Here is a 24,247-nt window from a genome sequence, read left to right on the forward strand (position 1 = left end):
AGGATGGTGCCTGGCATTTTGCAGAGGGAGTGGTTTGAGAAGTAACGCCAGCGAGCCATTAAGTGTGGAGATTCCTTATTGGTTGACTGCTGTATCTATTTTATGTTAATTAGATAAGCTGTGTGGAATGTATAAATACCCCTCCTGTCCTGCAATAAACGGCTCCCACTCCTGCTGCATCAATCTACACAAGTTACTCGTCATCCCCCGTTTTTTTTGCTGCAGCCGGACTGCGGCAAAATTTGAGCTGATCCATATCATAAAATAACTTACTCTTCACCCTTTAGTAAGGTGAAGATGAAATGTTGGAAGCAGACTGTCTTCTTTTCCCTGAGATTCAAAACATGCGCATTAGTTTACTGAACTTAAATAATAAGACCTGTAGTTTTCAAGGTGGATCTCATGGCATAGGAAGCTTAATAAGCAACTCAGCAGACTCCAAGACAGGAGCCGGTCCAGAGTGAGAGAGAAGCCCTTTTTTTTTCTCAAAGTACTGAAACCCGTTTGTAAGCATTTCCATCTTCCAGGAACATTCAAGACCAACCTGTCCGTTGGGTCCTTCAGCACCCTGCCCAGGTCAAGGGTGGCTCCAGGCCGTGGGGTCCACGTGAGCACATCAGAGTGTTTCTTGATAAGGTTGTTGAGTTGGTTGGGGTCATTTTTGATGTTTGTTTCCTTAATGTATCTGAGAAAGAAGGGCATGCCCAGGTAAGAAGGTCTCTTCCCAGAGGCTGGTCTGACTATGACAGTGACAGAGTCCCCGCTTCCCAACAGCCACCCCCCGTCAGTCCACGGAAACCTAAGGGCTGGACTGGAAGGTGCGACAGACAGAGAGCGCCACCTCTACCCTGCTCGCTGTAGGCAGAAGGAACCTCAGGTCTGGAAAACTGGCTAGGACCTGAGTGGGCAGTCCACCCAGGAGCCACACAGCCCCAGCAGGCACGGCTGCAGGGAGGGGCTACCCCCAACTGCAGGCAAGTCTGAAAAGTCCCCTGGTTCAAAGCCATTAAGAACCCCCCACCCTCACAGCCCCCGTCCTGAGACCACACACATGCTCAGTCACAACCCATCCTGGACCCAGCTCCTACTGACCCCGGGGGGGGGGGGGGGGGGGCTCCCAGATCTGACACCAAACCACGACCTCTCTCGGGAGCTGTAGCTTTTCCAACTCTGTGTCACCCTGGAAGGCAACTGGTGGGGCAGGGGCAGGGAGAACGGGAGGCGCAGGCGTGGTCTGGCCAGACAGCCGGTTACGTGCCACAGCGTGGCTGCCTGGACTTGGAGTGCTCAGGTGAGACAGACAAAGCACACGGAAGCATTTGTAGCTTGGAATCAACGAGCAGACGTGAGCACAGTCGTTGTCTCTGCACCCACAGGCGTCTAAGCCCTGCCTTTTCGGTCCCCATCAATGTCCCCCTGTGACTGAGGTCCCTCATCTACAGCAGGGCCACCGCTCTCTCTTCCTCTTGCTGCCGTGGACTCCCTGCCTTCAGTGGCCCATCTCGAGCCTCTTCCTAAAACACCACGTGTGGCATCACCCAATTCCACAACTTCTCGATGCTTTGCCTTCTCTAGAGCCATGACGAAATCTAGAGGCCGAGCTCTGAAGGGCGCGGTGGTGCTGAGGGTGACGTCCACATCCACCAGCTGCTCACATACAGACTGGCTTTCACGCCTCCAAAGGCAGCCTCTGGGTAGCATGTCAACCCCCTCCCTCCTCTCCAAGTCCCTGCAATCCCTCATCACATCTCTTCCGTCTGAGTTCTCGTCCCCGTCCCTGTCTTCTCCACCATTCAGACATGCAACCTGGCGTCTAGTTGTGTCCCTGCTCCTCACTGGATGCCCTGTTGGCTGCCCACCCCTCCAGGTGTAGTCCCAGACATGCCCCTCCCCTGCCCCTCACAGAGCCCCATTCTCCCTGCTGGGCTGCGGCCTCCTGTCCACACCTGTTCACCTTGCTGGTCTGTGGCCACCCAGGAGTCCTTTCCTCACCACCACCTGTGTCCCCTTGGCCATCAGAACATTCATCACATCGTATTCAAGTGCCTCTCTTCCAGTAAACCCTAACCGGGGACGGCCACTGACCTCTGGTCCCCAGCGCCTAGCACAGGCTGCTCACTACAAGGAAAGAGCTGGGCACGGGGTGCACACCTGTAGTCCCAGTGACCTGGGGGCAGCTGAGGCAGGACAATTGTGAGTTTACGGCTAGCCTCAGCAATTTAGGAAGTCCCTAACCAACCTAGACCCTGTCTCAAAATAAAAACTTATAAAAGGGTTGGGACGACAGCTCAGTGGTTAAGGGTACCAGGATTTAATCACTGCCCCCCCCCCAAAAAAAAACAATAAAAACAAACATAAAATAAGATAAGTGATACATGACTGAGGGACAGCATTGATAAAATAAATCATTTTGGGGGGCTGGGGTTGTGGCTCAGCAGTAGAGCGCTTGCATACCTCTTGTGAGGCCTTGGGTTCGATCCTCAGCACCACATAAAAATAAATAAAATACAGGTATTGGGTCCAACTACAACTAAAAAATAAATATTTTTTTAAAGTTTTTTTCAGCAAAAGTGTGAATATGGTAAAAAAAAAAAATCATCTTTTAACCCCAGGCCAATCCTACTGAAGAACGTTAGGAAGGTGTGGGGCAGCTCAGTGGTGTCCACGGGAAGGCTAAAGGAAGGGGACACACCGGAAAAGGCCACACGGAGTGACCGCACATGTAGCTAACTGGCTTCAAAGTGGCGAGTCGTGCTTTAAGGATGAGACAGGTGAAGTCTGAAGTGGGCAGAGCCCTGGTCCCAACCAGCGGTGCAGAACCTGGACTGCACGCAGCCCACGGCTCTTACTGCGCTGTCTGTGGCCTCCAGGTGCAGGGAGGCAACCTTATCTGAAAGTGGTCATGAAACAGGCTGCAAACGGGTTTCCTGACAGCAGTAAAGTCAGATAAGCAGAGAGGCGTGGCTCCACAGCGAGGGGGCGAGCCTCTCGCCACCACGTGGCGGCCCCTGCCTGGACGGGAAACCCATCTCAAAGTGGATTTTGTGAAGCAGGTGGAAGCTGCTCATAGAGACACTCCATGAGGGCCTGAGTCATGAGTTCACTCAGGATCCCGTAAGCTCTGGTCAATGGGATCATAAAAGCAAAGTTCAAACATCTATACAGTTTTATTTAGCATTTCAAATAATAAAACTATGCTCCAAATCCTACACAATGGGTAGATATCTTCTGTTGTTTCTACTAGAGATTGCAAATTCTATAAAATGTGCATATACCAACTTATGGCCTCACAAATATGATTTAAGTATATTAGCTTCACCTACCATGGCTTCACAGGAGGACTCCTTAGGAACTGTTCACCTTTTTTGCTCTTTAACTTTCCATGTTTCCTGAGAGGCAGTTATTTGAATGGGGCGGGGGGCTCAGTCCTATGGCTTCAGCACCCACATCAGGACAACACACAGTTCTCCTTGAGCTGCCCTCTGTAGTCAGACGCCCCAAGCCCTAACTCCTGTGCACAGCCTGTTCTCCAACCCCTGGCTTTGCCCTTTCCAGGATGTTGTATGAACAGAGTCAAGTGGAGGGCAACCTTTGGAGACTGGCTCTGCCATCCGTGGTGCCTGAGAGGCACCTGTGCTGTGTACACAGAGGTTGCTCTTACACTGACTGAAGCCCCTGCATGTTGACCCACCCACCCGCTGAAGGTGAGCTGGGACAATGTGTTGACTAGGAATAAAGCTGATATTCATGTTTTTGCATAGCATTGGGGTAAATAAAGATTAAATAGCTTTAGAGTAAGTACCCAGGGGTGGAATTCCTAGATCGTGATGCAAGGTCACCTTTAAAGAAGCTGCTAACCCCTTTTACAGCTTGGCTAACAGTGGCAAGTGTGTGTTCCTGTCACTCTGTGTCCTTGCCAGGACTTGGCATTGTGGATTTTCCAGAAGGCTATTAATTCTAATAGTCAGGGGCACTGTGGGGTTGACTTGCCTTCCCTGATGGTTGGTGCCGGTGAGCATCTTTTCATAGCTAATTTACCATCCATAGGTCCTCTTGGGTAAAGTGTCTGCTAAGACATTTTGCCCATTTTTTACTTTCTTACTGCTTATTTTTAAAAATTATTATTTGAAGTTGTGGTCTTACTGCTGAGTATTAAGAATGTATCATGAACTATGAACACTAGTTTTGTGATATGTTCTGTCTGTGGTTGGCCTTTCTGTTTCTTTGAGTTTCCTTTATACAGCAAGATTTATTAATTTTTATAATGTTCTGTTAATTTTTTCATCATGCTTTCGATGTCATATCTAAGAAGTATCTAACTCATGGTCATAGAGATTTTCTTCTACAAGTCTTACAGTTTTATAAAATCTACATACACGTCTACGATTCTTCTCTACTTTTTGTATATATGGTGTGAGGTTCTTTTTGCAGATCATTGTGCTCAAATAACATTTATTAAAGACTTTCCTTTCCCCAAGAGATTGCTTTTTTTTGCATCTGTATTTCCCCAAATTGTACCTTTGTCAGAATCAGTTGGCCGTGCTTTGTGGATCGTTTCTGGATTCCCTGCTCTGTCCTGTTCTGTGTGTGTCCACCACCTGATCTTGATTTCCATAGCTTTAGAGTTTGTCTTAGAACTGGATGGCATGCATCCTCCAGCTTAGTTTTGTGTTGGCAGAATTGTTTTGACTAGTCTAGTTTCTTTGCCTTTTCTGAGACTGTCTATACCACACAATATCCTACAAATCAAAAACTATAGCAAGATTTCTTCTCACTCCAATCAGAAGGGCAATTACACATCAATGTGTTTAGCTGTGCAATTCACAATAGCCAAGTAATGGAAGCAGCCCAGGTACTCTCCAACAGACAAACAGATAAAAAAAATGTGAAATGTAGACACAATGGAGTTCTACACAGCCATAAAAATGAATGAAACCATGGCATAAATGGATGAAACTGGAGAATATCATGCCAAGTGAAATAGGCCAGACCCAGAAAGTCAAAGGTTGAATGTTATCTCTCCTGTGTGGAAGCCAGAAAGAAGAAAAACAGGAAAGAGGAACCAATCCTACGAAAAGAAAAGAGAGACCAGTGGGGATTGAGGAGGAGTGAGAAGGGACGGGAAAGGGAGAAACGGCAGAATGAAATAGACTCAAACTATCTTTTGTACATCCATGAATACACCACAGTGAGTTCCACACTTATAAAAACTATAAATAAATAGAAGACAGACCCACGGAATAGAGGAAAGGGAACAGGGGGAGGGAAAGGGGAAGGACTGGGGACTGATTTAGGGCAAATTATATCCCATGCTTGTATAATTGCCCAAATAAACCCCAATACCATGGATAACTACATAACTACTACTAGTTTTTTTTAAATCAGTGTTATTTTATCTTCAAAAATTGGTTAGAGCTGGACACAGTAGTGCACACCTATAATCCTAGTGGCTTGGGAGGCTGAGACAGGAGAACTGTGAGTTCAAAGTCAGCATCAGCAATTGGGAGGTGCTAAGCAACTCAGTGAGACCGTGTCTCTAAATAAAATACAAAAATAAGGCTGGGGATGTGGCTCAGTGGTTGAGTGCCCCTGAGTTCAATGCACAGTACCATTAAAAAAAAAAAAGTTGGTCAGAATTTGCAACATACAATGTGGGGGTGAAGTTTCCAGTTTTGGAGTGTTCAAAATAATTACTCTATCTAGCAGATACAGACTGCTTCTTGTTGGAGATTTGGAGGTTCATGGCTTTTAAGGGATTTGCCTATTTCCCCCCAGCTCTTGCCTTGGTGGACAGAGGCCCTCATGGTATTCATCAGTATCTTCGCGTCTCTGGGGTCGGGGAGACCTCCACTCTCACAGTCACCTCTTCTTGTTTTCCTGGCCAGTTGAACTAGAAGTTTATTGTCTTACTCTCCTTTCCAAAGAATCCAGCTTAAGTTTCATTGTTTTTCTGCATTTAATTTCATTGACATCTGCTCTTACATTTATTCTCTCCTTTTTATGGCTTTGAGTTTATTTTGCTCTTCTTTTACAAGGTAAAAGCTTAGATTGTTGACTTGATACTTTCCCTCTTTTAGAATGTAAATATTTAAGGCTATAAATTTCTCTGTGAACACGACTTTATCTGTATGCCACGTTTTTATTGACTGACTGACGGGATTGATTGATTGAGACACGTCTCACTCTCTTGCCTGGGCCGGCCTTGGATCCTGGGCTCCAGTCATCCTCCTGCCTCCGACTCTGGAGTAGCTGGGATGGCAGGTGGCATGCCTCTGCCCCTGGTTTGTATCCCACAAATATTTTTTTTTCTTATTTTTTTCACATCAAAATGTTTTGTAACTTCCTATAAGACTGACTCTTTGGTCCATGGATTTACTTAGAAGTTGTTTGATTTTCAAGTATTTGGAGATTCCCCAGTGGTCTTTTCTTGATTTCCAGTGTGGTTCCAAAATGATTCGAGAGCATACATTATACTTGGTTAAGGTTTATTTTATGGCCCAGGATATCAATTCTCTTGGCGAATATATATCCTTGAAAAGTATGCGTATTCTGCTCTTTTGGAATGAGTTCTTCATAATTGTCGATCAGATCCAGTTTTCTATGTCCCTGTGATTTCCTGTTTCTTGTTCTAGCAATGACTAAGAAAAGAATGTTGACGTCCAGTAGTAATTGTGGGTTTCCACCTCTGTACTCAGTCCTACCAGTTTTGTTTCATGTATTTGAAGTTCTGTTTTTCAGCACAAGCACGTTTATGTCTGGAGGATTCACCTTTGGTGCATTAGCCCTTGCCTGGTGCTTTTCTTCTCTGGAGGCTGAATCTTCTGATACTAGCAATCCAGCTTCCTGTGGATCAGGGTTGACATAGTGTAACTTCCCCATCATTTCACTTTAACTCACCTACTTTGCCATGTTTAAAATGGGTTCCTTATAGAGAGCATAGGGCTGGGTCTTGTTCTTTTATCCATTATTACAATTTTTCAATATCCAATATTACAATATCCAATTTTGGGGGCAAATTTAAAAAAAAAAAAACCACTTTATCCTATCTCAACATTTCACTGGTCGTCAGATGGATTTTGTTCTGCGTGGTGCTGAGTGGTGGGGTCACTCAGTGTTACTCTATCTGTGGCAGGGCTTCTCTAGAACACCCCCAAGGGCCCTTGTCTGCAGATAATTTTATTTAATGTAATTATTGCTGTTTGGGGGTTTATGTCTACCATTTTTTAACTTGCTTTCTATTTTCTTTGTTCTTCATTCTCTATTTCCCCTTTCCTTCTTTTCTGTTATTTACATATTTTTTGGTATTCTATTTAGTCTGCCTATTATGTGTTTTTACTGTATCTTGTAGTGTAGCTTTTATAGTTGCTGCTCTGGGGATTAAACATTCCATATTTAACTTTTCACAGTCTACTTAGCACCTACCTTTTACCAATTGGCGCTGGATGGAGATGTGATACAGGGCCCTTGATGCAGTGTTTTAATTATCACATGTATCACATCTACTGTGTGAACTGTTATAACAAAGTACCACAGACGGTGATGCTTAAGAAACAAATTCAAATAAACAGAAAACTACTGTATCATAGTTCTGGAGGCTAGAAATGAAATGGTGCTAGCTGTGAGAGAAAGACCTGCTTCCCGCATCTCCTTTTAGACATCTTCTCCCTGTTTCTTCACATCATCTGCCCTTCATATATGTTTCTATGTCCAGATTTTTTCCATTATGAGGACACCAGCTAACTGTATTGGGGCCCACCCTAATGATTCCATTTTAACTTGGTTACCTCGGTAAAGATCCCATCTTCAAATAAAGTCACACTCTGAGGAACAAAGGGTTAGTTCTCCAACGTAAGAATTTGGAGGGGACACATTTCAACCCATTGTCAACTCCCTCAGACAGTTATAATTCATGCTTTCAAACGTTATTCTATTTTCAACACCTTAAAAGAAGAAAACGATGTAACGACATGCCTAGATATGTACAATTTCTACTGTTCCTTCCTCATTTCTGAGGTTCTGAGCTTCTCTTTGGTATCACTTTTCTTTCATCCAAAGAACTGTTTCTAAGATTTCTTTTAAAGCAGGCCTGCTGCCAATGAATTATCAGATTCTCTTTTATCTGCGAATATCTGTATTTTACTTACATTCCTGAAAGATATCTTCACCAGATGTAGGTTTAGTTGACAGGGTTTGTTTTGTTTTGTTTTTGGAACATACTTTTAAAAATGTTATTCTACTAATTTCCAGTCTACATGGAGTCTGACTAGATACTCCGGATTTTGGATTATTTCCTATTAATAACTCATTCTTTTTTTTCTGGATGATTTGATGTCATCTTCTTTATCTTTAATTTTCTGTGGTCTTAGTTGGAGGTACTGAGACATTGATTTCTTTGAGTTTACCTTGGGGTTTTCAGTGCATCTGGAATCTACGCCTTTGTGACTCATCAAATCTAGGGAGATTTCAGCCATTTTTTCCTCCCATGATACTGTGACACGATTTTTCCTTCTTTTTTTTGGACTCCAGGGACATGAATGTTGACCTTCTGCTGTGGTCCCATAGGTCTCTGAGCCTCTGTTTTTGTTTATTTCAATGTTTTTCCTCTTGGCTGTTCATAAATCCAGTGACTTCTATTGATACCAATTCATGTCCTTTTTCCTTTGTCAATTCCATTATGCATTTGAACTCACTGAGGTTTTTTCCCCAGTAAAGAGAGGTTTGAATCCAGGGGCACTCATCCACTGACCTATGTCCCCAGCCCTTTCTTTTTTGAGACAGCATCTAAGTTGCCCAGGCTGGCCTCGAACTCGTGATTTTTCCTGCCAAGTAGCTGGGATTATAGGCATGTAGGACCATATGCAGCAATTTGTGTATTTTTAAATTCTAAACTCCCATTTGTTTTTCTGTGTACTGCAGCTCTGTATATTTGCATTCATTTCTACAGCTTGACCACTCCTTAAGGAATCATGGTTAAAACAGCTCCTTACATGTATTTTTTTCTTCTGGTCCAACATCTATGACAAGTTAGGTTTGACATTTGTTGTCTTTTCCCTTAGGAGACACTGAACTTTTCCTTTTTTTTTTTTTTTCTTACATTGAGTATTTTGGATTGTATCCTGGACATTTTCAATATTATATCCTTGAAATCTGGTTCTTGTGTATATCTTTCAGAGAAGGTTCTAGTTTTTGGTTTAGCCAGCAATCAGTTGGGTTCATGGCAACGATTCACACCCACCCTCTGAGGGCCGTGTTTCCAATGTCAGTTTAGTTTCCAGAGCTTTTGGGGCCCTTTTCAGATCTGTGTCACAGTGTGTCACCTAGTGACCAGGTCGGACCTGAGCTGTGGTCCACCCTGAACTTCAGGTCTGAAAGCCTTTGGTATCTTGGTGAGGGCCACATCCTCACATGGTACAGTGTGCTTGTGAGCAGGCCCAAGAGTTTATTTGAATTTTTGGTAGCTGATTTTCTTAAGTGTCCTGTCTGCAATCTCCCTAATATCTTCATCCTCCGTTGAAAATCCAGGGCTTCAGGTTCCCTGATGGATCTCCCAAGTACTTTCTAAAACCACACCTGCTTCTGGGCTCAAGTGGTGAGAGGTGAGAGAGAGAGAAACAGCATCAGGCACCTCTCCCCGTCTTGGAGCCAAAATCACCTGAACTGAGAGGAGGGCTCCCTGCCCTTGCAGTTTCAGGTACCGGCCCGATGACTGCAGGTGTTCCTGCCAGTGTTGCGGGTTGATTGCCTGGGAATGGACGGGAGAAGATGGAAAAAACAAACCCCCACACCCAGAAGACTTCCCTACCTTTCAGTTCCCACCAGGGCGTGGGGCCAGATTCAGGCTGTCCTTGAGTACAGCTGGGAGACACGGTGCTCTTTTAAAATGGGGGAATTACGGCTGATTCATTGGTACTTCAAATTCTCACTTCCTTCCCAGATCGGCCTGCTACCACCTGCTGTTCAGAGTCCTCTGGGGCCTGCTCCATGCTTCTGTACGGTTGCCCTCGGTGACGGAGACCAGGTGGTGTGAGCTGTTTGCCTTGGCAGAAACGAACACCTGTCTGCCCTGCTAGGTTGCAGGGCAGAGGGACGGGGGACCTGGGGTCTCATCCAGGGCCTGCTGCCTCTCCTGGTGACCATCCCCCTGCCAAGCTGAAATGCTCAACGTCATTTCACCATCTCAGAACTGGCTTTCAGAAAACCTGTCTTCAATCCTTTGCTCTGAACTATTAGGTTCAGAATCAAGAGAGGGAAAGAAAGGAAGGCTGTAGAAAATGATGTTTCCTGGGAACCTTCCGTGTGCCAGGCAAGGCAGCGCACATTAATTATCTTATCATTCTCAAAATAACCTTTTTAAAATTTTTTTTGGTTACAGGTGGACACGGTATCTTTATTTTGTTTATTTATTTTTATGTGGTGCTGAGAATTGAACCCAGCACCTCACAAGTGCAAGGCAAGCTCTCTGCCACTGAGCCACAATCCCAGCCCTCAAAACAACCCTTTAAAATCATTCTTATGCTCACAGAAAATGGAATCAAGTTGGTCCCACTGTTAGTAAGCAGGAGAACACAGACCCAGGTGGAATGCAGTGCAGATCCCAATTCTGGGCACCCCCTTTGCAGACCTATGACCTGCACTCTGCCGAGCACTTCCGCACATGGCAAAGGATGGAGGCTGCTCACATTTGTCTTCCAAAGGTTCAGATGCCATCTCTCTCCTTAGGTCCCATGCTTTGTGATGTGGCACCTGTGAGTGGCTCCAGGTTCTCTCCTGAACCCCTTTCTGAAGCCTTTAGGACAGAAGCGATATCTAGCTGGCAGGTACTGCAGAAGTCGACATTGTGAAGTCATTTTGTGCCAGCTGCTTAAAGCCTGCCTCCCTGAGCCACCCCAGCCACCTGCCCTCGCCACCCCCGGACCTCCTGCCCTCTCCAGATTCCCACAACTCGAGGACCGAGGCTTGGGAGCCTCGCTCCAGGATCCCATCAACTCTTCCTGACACCCACATGATCAGCATCCACGCCCCGCTGGCCGGTCACTGGGCTGGCCCCTCTGCTCAGAAGAAGTCTCTGGACCATAGCTGAGTCATCTTTTCTGAGGGGAACTGAAGGCTCATTTTTGTCAACTGACTGCCATTTAGCTCCACATTGAGTTGAGCGAGAGACACACTTAACTACAGAGGACTCCTGGTTCCCTTAGGAAACCGGAGAGCCTCACCCAGTGTCCCGGGCCAGCACCTTCGAGCATCTGGGAAACACGTGCTGAGCCTGCATCCCGCACCCCAAGGTTCCCCCCGCTCCCTGCGTCCCTTGTTGCTCCCTCTGCTAGTCCTGCTGTGCCTCCTCCACTTGAATCCCTCACAGCTAAGCTGCACAGAGACTGTGGCCTGTGTGACACAGAGCTCTTAAATCTCACCCCTTCTTTATGGTGGTTTCCAAGGGAAAACTGCTCTTGACATATTTTTGAGATTGAACAGGTTTCAGTGGGAGCACACTCCTTAAACTTGCATCCGGGATTATCCACAATCCCAAAAGATTTTTTTTTTTATAACTTTCAAACTTCATCATAGGAGTTTGCCTAGGAAAAAGAGTCTATATGATTTTTTTTTTTTCAAATAGAAACTAGGACCACCGATCTCGTGATTAGAAATGCAATGATGATCCAAGGGACTGGATCTGGGTTATAGAGAAGACAATTAAGGATAATTAAAAGCAAAGGACTTCTTTACAGTTCTCACAGGTGAAAGCCATGAGCTGAGTTCCTATTTACAAACTCACTCCACAACCCATGAACCCACCAAGCTTCCACGGTCCCTCACTGAGAGCTGCCAGGGCCATGCTCGTAGCACTCGCACCCTAACTCGAGGCGAGGCACTGACGCTGAGCCTCGCTCTGACTCCTGACGAATCAGGTGGTCAGAAGCAGCAGATCCAAAAGCAGAATGGGGAGGTGCAGGGATTTGACCCAACAGGAAGAATGACAACTTCTTGGCAAGACCACGAGAAGGACACTAGCGTCTCTCTGCCTGGGGCTGCTGATGCTGGGGCAAACACCCGTGGACAGTGTTCTGCTACAACAGCTTCGGTGGATCTCGGGGACAGCAGACTGTCACAGCAGATCCTAAAACCCTGAAGTGATGATACTGTAAGGTCAAGAAGAGACACATTGTGGCCTAAGGTGCTTTCCAAGAAGATGATTCTACCAAAATCAAAAATTTCCATGTCGAGAGCAACAAACTCCAGCTATCCAGGACTGTGCCACCCAGCACGGCTCTTATCCACAATGACCACGTTCTGGAAGAGCCATCGAGCTGAGAGAATGGAAGGGGAGTGTCCTCGACACAGGAAGGGTGACAGTGTGAGGCATTTCGTGCCAACCAGCCAGACTGTCATTCCGCATGTATATAAACAGCCTGAGACATCTTTACATGATAAATATATATGATTTTATCTGTCAATTCAAAAATAGTTTAAACTTTTAATGAGATTTTGGACATTTTTTTTTCCAATACCAAGTCTTTGGAATCCAATGTGTATTTCAAACTTATATCTCAGTTCAGGTACTAAATTTTCATCAGAAAAACTTTATCTGTATTCAGATTTAATAAAATTTATAATTTGAAAAGTAGAATCACATGCTCAAGTTAAGCTTAAATTTTTCTAATAACAGAATTAACCATCGAAAATTCATCTTTATGTAATATTCCAATCTAGATCGACAAAACTGGCTCATTTTTTAGAAGAATTAATTTGATTTTGAAGAAAAAGCATATCTAGCTTCAAAACTGTGTCTATCTGCTGGACATGCTGGCACACACACCTGTAATCCCAGCAACTCGGGAGGCCAGGGCAGGAGGATTGCAAGTTTGAGGCCAGTCTCAGTAACTTAGTAAGACACGGTCTCAAAAAATAAAAAGGAAAGGGATGGAGATCAGCGGTAGAGTATCCCCGGGTTCAATCCCCAGTATAAAAAATAACACCATCAAATATATCTATCCAAGTTTAGGGAGTTCACAAACTTTTGTAGCAACTTGTTAATATTAATACTGACTTCATAAATCATTCATAAATCATTAAGCAACTCCAAATATAACACAACATTCTTCAAATTCTACTTGCAATTTTTCAGTGAACTGTAATGCTGTCAAATTAAAATAAAACTATCTGCATATTTAATTTAGAAAAATATGTACAGCTATAATATTAATTTGTGTCATGAAAAGTTTCCATTTTAACACAAAAACTCGTTATGGGTTGAATTGGGTTCCCCTCCAAACAGATTCTTTGGTGTGCTAACCCCCAGTCCCTCAGAAGTGACCCTTCCAGAGAGGCAGACCCTCCACAGAGGTGGTCAAGGTAAGATGAGGCCATGAGTGGACCTTGATCCAGCACAGCTGGTCCCTGATAGCATAGATATGCGCAGGCAAGGCCACCTGCAGACAGCGTGGCGGAAGCCTGGAGCGCTCCTCCCCAGCAACCTGAGACCTGACCACTGCACCTGGACTTCAGACGTCTCAGCTCTATATCCGTGAGACCACTTGCTGGTGGTGTCCTCAGCTGCCCTACAGTACGTGGCCAGTTTTAAACAGCAGCCCTAGGAAACTAGCACCATCCTTACAGAACCAGTCACAAAGAAGCCTTGCCTCTCACCACACCTTCAAATCAAGCTGTTCCGTGATGAGAAAATGTAACCACACTGCCTGGATTCCTGAATATTTGCCAAGCATTTCTTTTGCGTCAGGAATCCCGAATTGGATCAACAGTGTAGGTCTTCCCTGACTTAAGCAACGTGCTTTGGCAAAATGCACGAGATTGGAAAATTCAATCTTTCCATAAATTGGTGATGTTCATAGCATTTGAAGAATTTATTTTGCCTCAAGAGAAATCACATCACATCCCAGGATATGAGAACGTAGCCCCACGACACAGTTCTATTCTGAGGTGCAGGGGGCACAGAGAAGGCTCTGGAGCCAGGCAAACCAGGGTGTGCTGCTCAGTGCCACTCTCCAACAGGGTGGCTGGGGCACGTCCCTTGCCTCTGTTCAGACTCCTGACCTGCAGAACAGGCACATGCCACTTTCTTCACAGGGTCATCAGGGGGCTAATTTAGATGGCTTGGCTAACAGCCCCCTGTTCACTTCTTGGCATGCCCTCAATAAATGCCTTGCTCTTCCCTTGGGGATCTCTGAGGATCCCTCTCCGAGCTTACTTGGGTGTCTTCTGCCTCGTGCTCCCTGTTCTCTGGCATCTGTTTAACCAGCTCAGGGCTCCTCCCCTCCCCTCCCCCCCCTTCCCATTGCATCCCAGCACAGTCACCCCCTCCAGCAACTATGAACTTGTGTGTAAAAACCGTGCGAAGTGTCCAGCCGTACTTGTCTGATGGGTGGGACTCCACAAAATACCCAGCGAAGGGACAGTAGATCCGGGGCTGCAGGTCCTTCACCAGCTGAGCCTTGTAGTTCAGCAGCTTCTTCCTCTCTGTCTTAATGAACTGGGCTTTCCATTCCTCTGCAATGACAGTATTTGGGTTAGAGTCTCTTCTGTTCAGAAACCACAGAAAAGCGGATGCTCTGGTAAGCCAGAGCTTGTTCAGAAGGAAGATTGACAACTAGAGCAGAATAAAGCTCTGAGGCACTGGGTTTTCTTCTTGATAGGGGTAATTTTTTGGACCCTAGCTAAATACATAGGTCAGCATGTATAGTCACACCTTGCGTGTGAGCACATTTTAAAGGCACTTAATTCTAACTTTTTAATAACACACATAAATGATTGTTACCATACTTTTAGTGTATTATAAAAGTATAATAAAAGTATTATAAAGCCTATTTATCATGTGTTTACAATGCAAGCAATTAAGAGTATAAATGATGAATCAGATTTAGGATCAAGGTCCTGCCCCACCATATACTGGTTGTGCAATATTGGGTTAAACTACCTATTTTCTCAACGTAGGCTTCTTCCTCTGTAACCGGAATCCTGATGTCTACTTCACAAGATTGTCATTCACCAATCCATTCTCTCAATCAATATCTGTTGTGCACCTACTATGGGCTAGAAGTGGTTGTAGGCACTGGGAATACAGTGGTGAACAGGACCTGGCAGGTGCCTGCTCTCGGGAGCATTTGCTCTAGTGAGAGAAGCAAATAAGAAAAGTCTTTACAGAGAGGTAGGTGCTAGGAAGAAACTGAAACTGGGCCAGAGGACAGAGGATGTCTGGGGCAAGTGGGTGGGAAGGAGGGTCTTTAGGCAGGGTGGTCAGGGAACCAATGGCTGTTGAGATTGGACATAAAGTTGGCAGTTTGTGGGAAGGAGGACCCCAGGCAGGGGAAAGAGCCAGTGCAAAGCCCTGGCAGGAGGGCATTTGGAAAGCCAAGGGTGAGGAACAGAAGGCAGGCAGGGCGGCTGGGAGAGAGCAGGCATCGGGAGACGGGCGGGAGAGGGAGTTGGGGAATTAGGCAGGACCAGAGTGTGCAGGGCCAAGGGTCAGAGAGCTGTTACTATCGTTATTAGGGTCAGAGAGCTGTTACTATCGTTATTGCCATGACATTTGATAAAGATAAGAACATAAGAAAAACAGCAGCTACCCATAACCCAGATACAGGCACTGATAGCATTTCTGGCTCTTCCAGCTCCTCCCGGATGCTGATGCCTGCACACACACTCACACCGACAGGCACGGTGCTGGCTAACCCGGAATGAGTGCCTCCCTAGCACACCGTGAGTTCCCAGGGCCAGAAGCCTCCCTGACTTCCCTGATCCTGGAGGCCGTGAAGCCGACTGCAGAAGGAAGCAGGGGCGCGGGAGAGGCTACTGCATTCCACAAGGAGGGCATTTCCTGCCACATTGTCAGACAGGGATCGTTACTAACATGGTGATCCACTAATCAGAAGTAGTGAGCACTCAGATGCTGAGGTTGAGGATACCTAATGAAAGAAATACACCACTTACACATTTTCCTCATGCTAAGCCGTGCTCTGTTCTTGCAGCGCCCTGAGTAAAAGGGCTCCTGTCTGGGACCTCAGACTTTAGAGAGTCTCCTCTGTCTGTGCCCTTCCCTGCTGAGTTTACACAGGACCAAGAGGATGTGCCACCCTGAGGTGCACACAACCTGTTCTGGATCACATTCCAAGGGCATTTAAGCCTGGGCACCAGTCTCACACCTTCCCCATTCTGCTGGGTTCCAGAAACCCCGTTCAATCTTTCTCTTAGCTCTTCCTGTCCTGCTTCCTGATCTTGGTGTTCCTTTCATGTACCACCATCAGATTCTGAGCTGGGAGCATCAGTTTGCAACATATGTAGCTGCAAGTCTGGTTTCCCTGGAAGGCTGCAAACTTCTTGCAGGGAGGAAGCACATCTCCATTATCTTTGTACTTATTCTCACATCACTGAGCAAAAAGCCATGCCTGATGTTTGGTATCTCGTTGATACAAAATATTACCAGTGAATTTTCCACCGCTGAAGGTCATTGGAAAGCCTGATGCTCCTCCAGCAAAATCACTCATCATCAGAGCAGCGTTCACAGGCAGCCTTCCCCCATTGGGTCTGGTGCAGTCCACTGTGTTGAGTATCTTGTGACCTATGGAAAGAGAACACGTGTTCAGGTGGAATCTCAAACAGCACAGCTTGAGTTCCCACACCAGCAGTCTTCTAGGTACGCTCTACAATCTGACTTATTTTACTATAGAATTGGTTACATTCAAGGGAAAAAAAAGAAGAAAATTGCAAAATATAAAGACTTCAGTAGCATACTCTAAATTTTCAAGTGAATCACTGCATTTGATTGGGTAGATTCTGGTGTCTCAAGAAGACAATTAGATTGATTCCACTCTGGGTCACAGATAGATCGCCCGTCTCAACCCACTCTCTCCAGACCTTAAGCCGAAAGGATGCAAAGAAGGAAGAAAGACCCAATCATCACGAATCCTTCTATCTTTTGCAAATTCTATGCAAAGTTCATACTTAAGTCATTATATAGGCAGGAGGACCATGTTCTCATAAGAAAGTCCAAAGTGTATGATTGAATTTCCTAATGAAATTTTAAGATGAAAGTAACTAAAGACATTTATTCACGAAAGATACTTTTGAAAAAATTACTATAAAATATAAAAATACTATAAAATATAAGAACTACTATAAAATATAAAATATTGATTGCCCAGTAGAAAAAATCTTCACCCCTCTCATATGTACATTAGATTATTGACAATTTTTTTCTCTGAAAAGAACATAGGAATGGCTACAAGTCTTACTAAGACAAGGATACAATGTACTCTATCCTCTGAAAATGAAGATACAGAGAAGATGAGCATAGGATGAAGCTGCAGGTGGCTACCACCATCGCTCCTACCCAGAGTATTTTTCATTTTTAATTGTTGCTAAGGAGGAGAAAGTACCTTTGTACTCCACAATAATGCAAGTGTCCATCTCAGGATGAACGCCATCCATCAAGATCATGAATCGAAGATTTTTGTCTACCTGGAATTTAACAATAAAACCAACAACTGTGTATATCAGTTTGGGCTTTAATCTAGTATTTGATAAGGTTGTCACTTCTGGAAAGACTGGTCAACCAGACCTTTTTTAAAAAACCTTTCAGACAATTTTTTAAAAGCCCCTTATTTGGAATGGGATTTATTACCCTGTTACTGTTGTCAGTGGAGATAAATCGTCTTTTAATCCTCTTTTACTTAACTGTGCAACATTTGAAGCTTAAATGAAGGCAGTGTTTACCCAGCACAGGTCCAAACAACATGGCCTTTTCTCTAAGTCACCTCATCTAAAGTCGACCTCCGAAAGCACAGGTGGGAAGTACAGAAGGGAACCCATCTCTGACCTGCTGCCATGCTCCAAACGGCACTACGTTGATGTTAGTCAACTGGACCCCGCTGTGTTTCAGATTCCAAAACACTGGTCTTTCCGTGTCGCCAACATAAATGGGAACATCCGGTCGTCTCTGGGAAAGCTTCTGTAGTGTCGGGTAACTAGGATCAGAGAGAGGGAAAAGTGAAAGATGGAAAAATAGGGTTGTCTAGGATAAGAGACTGTCTGTTCCTGAGACCAACATGTTGACCGAAGAGCAAGGAATTGAAAATCAGACCCTCACCAGAGACCAGAGGAGCATCTCTGCTCACGGCTGATTAAAGTGGTGAGGAGTCTCCAGGAGACTGCGCTTTCTCCTCAGAGCGTGCACGCACCACACGGTAGCTCTGTAGAGGGTCGTTATGTGCCAAGGTCGTGTGTGCCACTGTGGGGTATGGCGAGGATGAATGATGAACGGCCAGTCGCCTACTGTATTTCACATGTGCACTAGTTCTAGGCTCTTCTTCACACTTTATTTGATTCTCACAAAGAGCTCTGAGGTTGTTTGTAGATGAGAAAACATCTTCAGAAATACACAACTCACAAATAGTACGTTGGCACTCACATCTGGGTTTTCTGATTCTGAACCTGGTGCTTCTTTTAGAAGGCAGGTCTAACTTTCAAGAATGTCCTCTCCAGTTTAAGAATCAGACTCCCACACAGAATGTAATGTCAGGTGAAATAAAATATGTAATCGTAAGAAAAGTGTGAGCAAAGTCTACGAATGGGATTTATCAACTGTACCGACAATGTTCACATTCCAACACTGTTAAAACAGGTCCAGTGGGCAAGAACTGCCTGGCCTTCTTTGAATAAAGACTGTCCGCTAGAATACACTGACCATTTCCCTGGTTTTTGTGATTCAGGGAGGTCTTATTCAATAAATAAAGATCAGATGGTATGACTGGGGGCAAATGAACTCAACACTTATTGTTCGACTAAGAAAGAGTTGAAAATGGTCTACCAAGAAATGACTCCAGGGAGTAAAAGTCACAAGCTTCAGCAACTTTCCAGTGATCGGTTCTTGGCAACACACTGCACAGGTGTCGGGCACTACCGTGGAACCTTGACGCATGACAACTGTGCCACACAAGCCTCTGAAGCTAACCTAAAAAGGTTTTCAGCCAGTGGCTAAAGAATAGATAGACTAGATAACATTCAAAATTCTTACCCATGCCCCTAAAACTCAGTGCATTCCCAGAGAGTGTTCTCATTTGAACTTTAGGCAATTACATTTTATAGCAGACACCATAAAACAATCGCCTCGTTATCATGATACTGTTATCATGATGCCATGACCAACCATACAGAGTTGTACCACACACCTCAAGTCACTGTGCAGCACAAGAACCCAGGGTCTCATAAGCCTAAAGTTGTGAAAAGTTGGTTCCGAGGGCTTGTGGTACCACCACACTGCAGTGGGCTGAGGACAGTTAAGGAGCAGGTACTCTGTTACTAAGTCAGTTAATTAAAAAAATTAAACTACTGCCTTTAAAAAATAAAAACAGAAGTGTATCCATGCCCCATAGTTCCCGTGTGCTTTAGAATAGACCAGCAAGGAGCCAGTCACCAACGGCCAGCCTATTAACCCTGTCACGTAGGAGAAGGCAAAGCCGCCTCAGAAGGACCCTTCGGCCAAGGCTCTGGTGTATGGTGGCAACAGAGGAAAGGTGATGACGCTGGCAAACCAGGTGATCAGCACCAGCCTGCAGTCCAGCTGAGGGACGGGAGAAGGTCCTCCCTCCGCTGATACAGCCCATTCACAAATACGGGTGGTTGCTCCCTCCTCTCTCCTCTGGCGGCCTGGGTTGGGGAAGCTTCTTCGGGATCACAGTGTCCAGTTCCTCTGGTTTCAGCAAAGTGTGGCCTGGGTTTGACTCGGGCTCCTGAGCCCTGCAGGAGCTCCAGGGGCTGTAGACCAGGCCTGGCAAGCCAGCGGCGGGAGCCACGCCGGGCCTGCTCTCTGCTTTTGTGTGACTTTGCAAGCTGAAGTCAGTTGTGTTCCCCTTTTAGATGATGGTAAAGAAAATCAAACAGACAATAATAATATATGATTCATAAAAATTATGTCATATGAAAATATCATCCTCCCTGAAGTTTTATGGGGAGAGTCATTTCCTTTCAGGACCGTCTATGGCTGCTTTTGTATGATAGTGGTAAGGGTGACTCGGTCACAATGCTGATTACATGGCTTTCGGAGCCTAAAATATTTGCACTGGCTCTTTATATTAAAAAAAATAAAATAAAACAGAGGCTGATTCCTGTTATAAATGCTGAGCTGAGGAAATAAAACCCCAACGCCCAGTCCTGCTGACCTTCAGCCTAATGCACAACCTAGTCTAAGGGTGGCACGTGAGGGGACAGTGAACCCTGTCCCCCTGACAGAGCTTCCTCATTCCCACTGGCGCAAAGCGTGGAAGCCCTTGTTACATTGAAATTGCAAAGTGCACGCACACATCCGTCTCTGTTAGTGCTCTTCTCTTCATTCCAGCTGAAGTGCTTCGGAGCGAGTGGTCACTACAGGAGAACTGGAGTAATGTCTTGCTCGTATCGCAGCGGTGCTGGCCCCGAGGTGGTGCCAGGCTCCTTACCTCAGGTGGTCCGAGTGCATGTGGCTGATGTAAACCAGGTCTGCCCGGCACAGCCTCTCCAGCCAGTCGGAGGGAGGCTCATGCAGCAGCCACCATCCTCGGGCAAAGGCGGGACCCACTAGCCAAGGGTCAAACACCATCCTCTTGTCTCCCAACTTGAGGTCCATGCAGGCGTGGGTGAGATACGTTACCTGTGGGCAGAGGGAGATTCCTGTGATTGAGTTAGTACTGGGCAGCAGAAGTGAACAGAAAGCTTCTCCTGGCTCGCTGACAACTCGGGTCGGAGAGTTTTGTTCCTAAGCAAGGTTAGGCAAGACCTTGGGCTCAACTGTGGCTCAGCAGACACCTGAAATGAACAAACTCCCAGCACAGCCCTGACTCCATCAGAGCAGACGCTCTCATGTTGGGTTTTAGGTGTCAAACCAATTGATTTACCCAAACTCACTCTATCGAAATCTGGCATCTATGTGTGACCTGCACCATGAATGTCTTTTGTGACCCGTCCTTCAAAGCACAGTCTGCAAGGTGCTGTGGCCAGCATTGGGGATCTAAGCATGAGAGTGGCTGTGAACAGGGACATGAGTGAATGACGCCCAGGAGGGTGCGGGTGCCGGTTGGCACAGCTGAGCAGCCTGGATGGACCCGCCATGTCCGCCAAGAGGCCTGCGTGGCCTTCTCTTCCCCATCACCCGCCAGCTCAGCCTGCAGGACGCAGGTCCTGGGAGACACAGAGGCTTACACAGACCAGCACAGACTGGGGAATTCCAACCCCATTCCTCCTGATCCTGCCTCCGCCGGCATGAGGAAGGTAAGGTAGCAGGAGCCCAGCACCAAAGCCGACGGAGCAGGGCAGGAGAGGTCGGGGCCAAATCAGCTCAAATTCTGCCCGTCTGGGGTGCCCTCCCTTGTTTTTCCTGAAGAAGTAACTGCTCAAACATACCCACGTTTCCAAACACACAGAGAAATGAATTTAAGATTGTCTCTCCCAAACTAATGTTTCCTCTGAAAAATCCCAACTTCTAAGTCTGGAAAAATAGATAAGGAGGTTTTAAAAGATATCAGGGCAAGATGCAGAAATACACCACTGTCCCTTGCTGGGGCTTGGGTGTGGCTTGTCCCCCACAGTCTCCTGTATGAACAGCCTGGTGCCATCAAGGCCGGTAGAGGTGGGGGGAGGCTAAGAGGTGAGGCCTAGAGGGAGGCCTCACCCTGGGAGAGACTGATGCAGGATCAGCCCAACCGCCCAGGGGACAAGTTGTCACAGGTGGACTGGCACCTTTCACAAAGGTGCTTCTTGCCACTCTTGCCCGGGCTCCTGCCATTGGGATGCCATCCAATCAGGAAGCCCTCACCAGAGCTGAGCAGATGCCAGCTTCAGGCTCCTGAACTGCCAGAACTGTGGGTCAGTCTCTTTTCTGTATAAATTACCCAGCCTCACATATTTTGTTACAGTGACAGAAAACAGACTAAAACACCATTCTGTCTGACGAGGATTTGGCATCCAGCTAATTTCTAAACTTCCTCTAGTAGTTTTGTATGGTTCTCCTTTAGGATCTGTTCTAAAGTTTTGTATTTTTTTCCCTGAATATACATGAAGGATATTTTTGTTTTATTTCTAAGAATATTAAAATTTCACTGTTTCCTTACCTGCACTTCCCCAAAAGCCAAATCTTCAGGGGGCCTGGGATCTGAATCCCAGGGGTTAGGAGGATTTAGTTCTAGAAGTAAAAGTCCACTGTTTTCATCCATTTCAACAACTGGAACCAAAGGGAGATAAATTTGGATTATTAACAAAAAAAATGACTTAAGTGTTACTGAAATAGCAATCTGTGGTTCAGGTACTCAGAGTAGAAAAAATCAAAGGAAAATTAAAACAAGTCTACCTTCAACTCACTTTACAGCCCAGAACCCAGAGGCCTGCGGCGCTGGACACGCACCACTTCACCGCAGTGATCCAGGGAGAGGGATGGGCTCGGTGCCATGAAGTGCCCTCTGGCAAGGGCCAAGCCCGTTTCATACCGTGAGTAGCCCCAGCCAGCCCGGGGAGTGGGGAGTCTGGGGACCGGGGAACCCTGGTGACATAGGCAGGGGGGACCGGCCCCAGCATGTGCGGGTGCCGGGTGTGGAGAGCTCGAGTTCACAAAGTGCCCGGTAAGTGGCAGCCTGGCGAGTCAATGGCCGATGGGGACTGGACCAGTCAGAGCCTGAAGGACCCCACGTGCCTTGCCGGGTGGTTGGGGTTTTATCTTGGAGCCAGGAGGAATCAGTGGAGACTGTGAAGGCACTTGGGGACCCTGGTGGCAGCCTGCTCAGGGCCCGCTGTCCCCCTCCTCCTTCCTGCAGCCTCTGTTTCCCGGAGGAGGTGGTGTGTCGCTGAGGAGGGCCACTCAGGCGGGCCACTAAGGTGTGCCTGCGGCCGTGCGGTCCTGGGGGTCCTAGACAAAGCTCCTACACATTCTGAGCACAGCTCTGGCCGGTGGGATGTGATGGATGTCTGCAGCAGGATTTGCGGGAACACCGCTCCTTCCCTGACCAAGAGGAAGGATCCAGGGACCTGCCCTGTGGCCCTCAACTTTCCCCTCTTATTTGGGACATGGTTGCTGTTCCTGTAGGGACAGGAGCCGTCATGAGACCCTGAGGAAAAGAGCCACTTACTAAGAGACAAAGCAGAGAGGAGGCGAGCTGGCTCCTGGATGGAGCCATGGAACCAGGCACTTTGCTCTCCGCGTGGCTGTGATGTGAGAAGCAGGGTAAGGACCCAGGATTGGGTTTCTATTGCACGAAGTCAAACCAGCACCTCAGGATGCAGCAGGAGGGTAATACAGTCAGACTTGGTCTGAGATCATTGAGAGCTAAGGGAGGCTCTGCGGGAGGGAGGAAGAGCACCCGGACGGTCTCCCTGTGGTGTGGCGGGCGTGAACTGGAGACAGGTGTCCCCCCAGAACTCTCACTTCCCCACTTCACAGTGGGTGACCTCCAGCAAGGCACCCGCGCCCCGTCTTTGATGTTCTTATCTTTAACCTTTGCCACTTCCAAGGATACCAGGATAATTGATCCTAATAAACACTGCAACTGTACCAACTGCTGTCTGAGGGCACATGTCGTCTGAGACCACGGCAGTCCCTGTCAAGGGCATCTCCAAAAGACAGCAACCATGGTGCTGGAAAACTGGAAATCCACATGCAACAAAATGAAATGAACCCCTACCTCACCCTGACAAAACCAACTGAAAGTGAATCAAAGACTCAGGCCCTAGACCAGAGACCCTGCACCTAACAGAAGAAAGAACAGGCCCAGATCTTCACCAAGTCAGCCCAGGACCTGGATTTCTGAACAAGACTCCTAAAGCACAAGAAGTAAAATCAAGAATAAATAAATAAGATGGATCCAAACTAAAAAGCTTCTTCTCAGCAAAGGAACAATCAATAATGAGAGGAGAGAGATTACAGAATGGGAGAAAAGTCTTTATTACACACACCACAGATAGAGCACTAATCTCCAGGATATATAAAGAACTCAAAAAAACAAACAAACAAACAAACAAAAAAACAAACAAAAAACAAAAAATTTAATGCCAATAAATAAATAAATAAATAAATAAATAAAATCCAATCAATAAATGGGCTAAGAAACTGAACAGACACTTCACAGAAGAAGAAATACAATCAACAAATATATGAAAAAATGTTCAGCATCTCTAGCAATTAGAGATGTGTAAATCAAAACTACTCTAAGTCAGAATGGCAATTATCAAAAATATAAGCAGCAATAAATGTTGGTGAGGATGTGGAAAAAAATCATAC

General features: G+C 46.1%; 1 protein-coding gene across 1 annotated transcript in view; it reads right to left on the minus strand.

Annotated features, from left to right (window-relative positions):
- The window catches only part of LOC113195969 (cytidine monophosphate-N-acetylneuraminic acid hydroxylase), a 58,667-nt gene that overhangs the window by 12,395 nt on the left and 22,025 nt on the right, over nt 1–24,247 (minus strand). The window contains exons 4-10 of the mRNA XM_077801850.1: nt 22,092–22,201; nt 20,445–20,635; nt 17,828–17,975; nt 17,388–17,469; nt 16,433–16,570; nt 14,367–14,502; nt 545–685 (exon numbers count right to left, since the gene is read on the minus strand). Coding sequence (XP_077657976.1) covers nt 545–685; nt 14,367–14,502; nt 16,433–16,570; nt 17,388–17,469; nt 17,828–17,975; nt 20,445–20,635; nt 22,092–22,201 — 946 coding nt within the window. The remainder of the gene's footprint in view (nt 1–544; nt 686–14,366; nt 14,503–16,432; nt 16,571–17,387; nt 17,470–17,827; nt 17,976–20,444; nt 20,636–22,091; nt 22,202–24,247) is intronic.

The sequence above is a fragment of the Urocitellus parryii genome, chromosome 8, assembly GCF_045843805.1.
Source record: "Urocitellus parryii isolate mUroPar1 chromosome 8, mUroPar1.hap1, whole genome shotgun sequence".
In the NCBI taxonomy this organism is placed as follows: domain Eukaryota; kingdom Metazoa; phylum Chordata; class Mammalia; order Rodentia; family Sciuridae; genus Urocitellus; species Urocitellus parryii.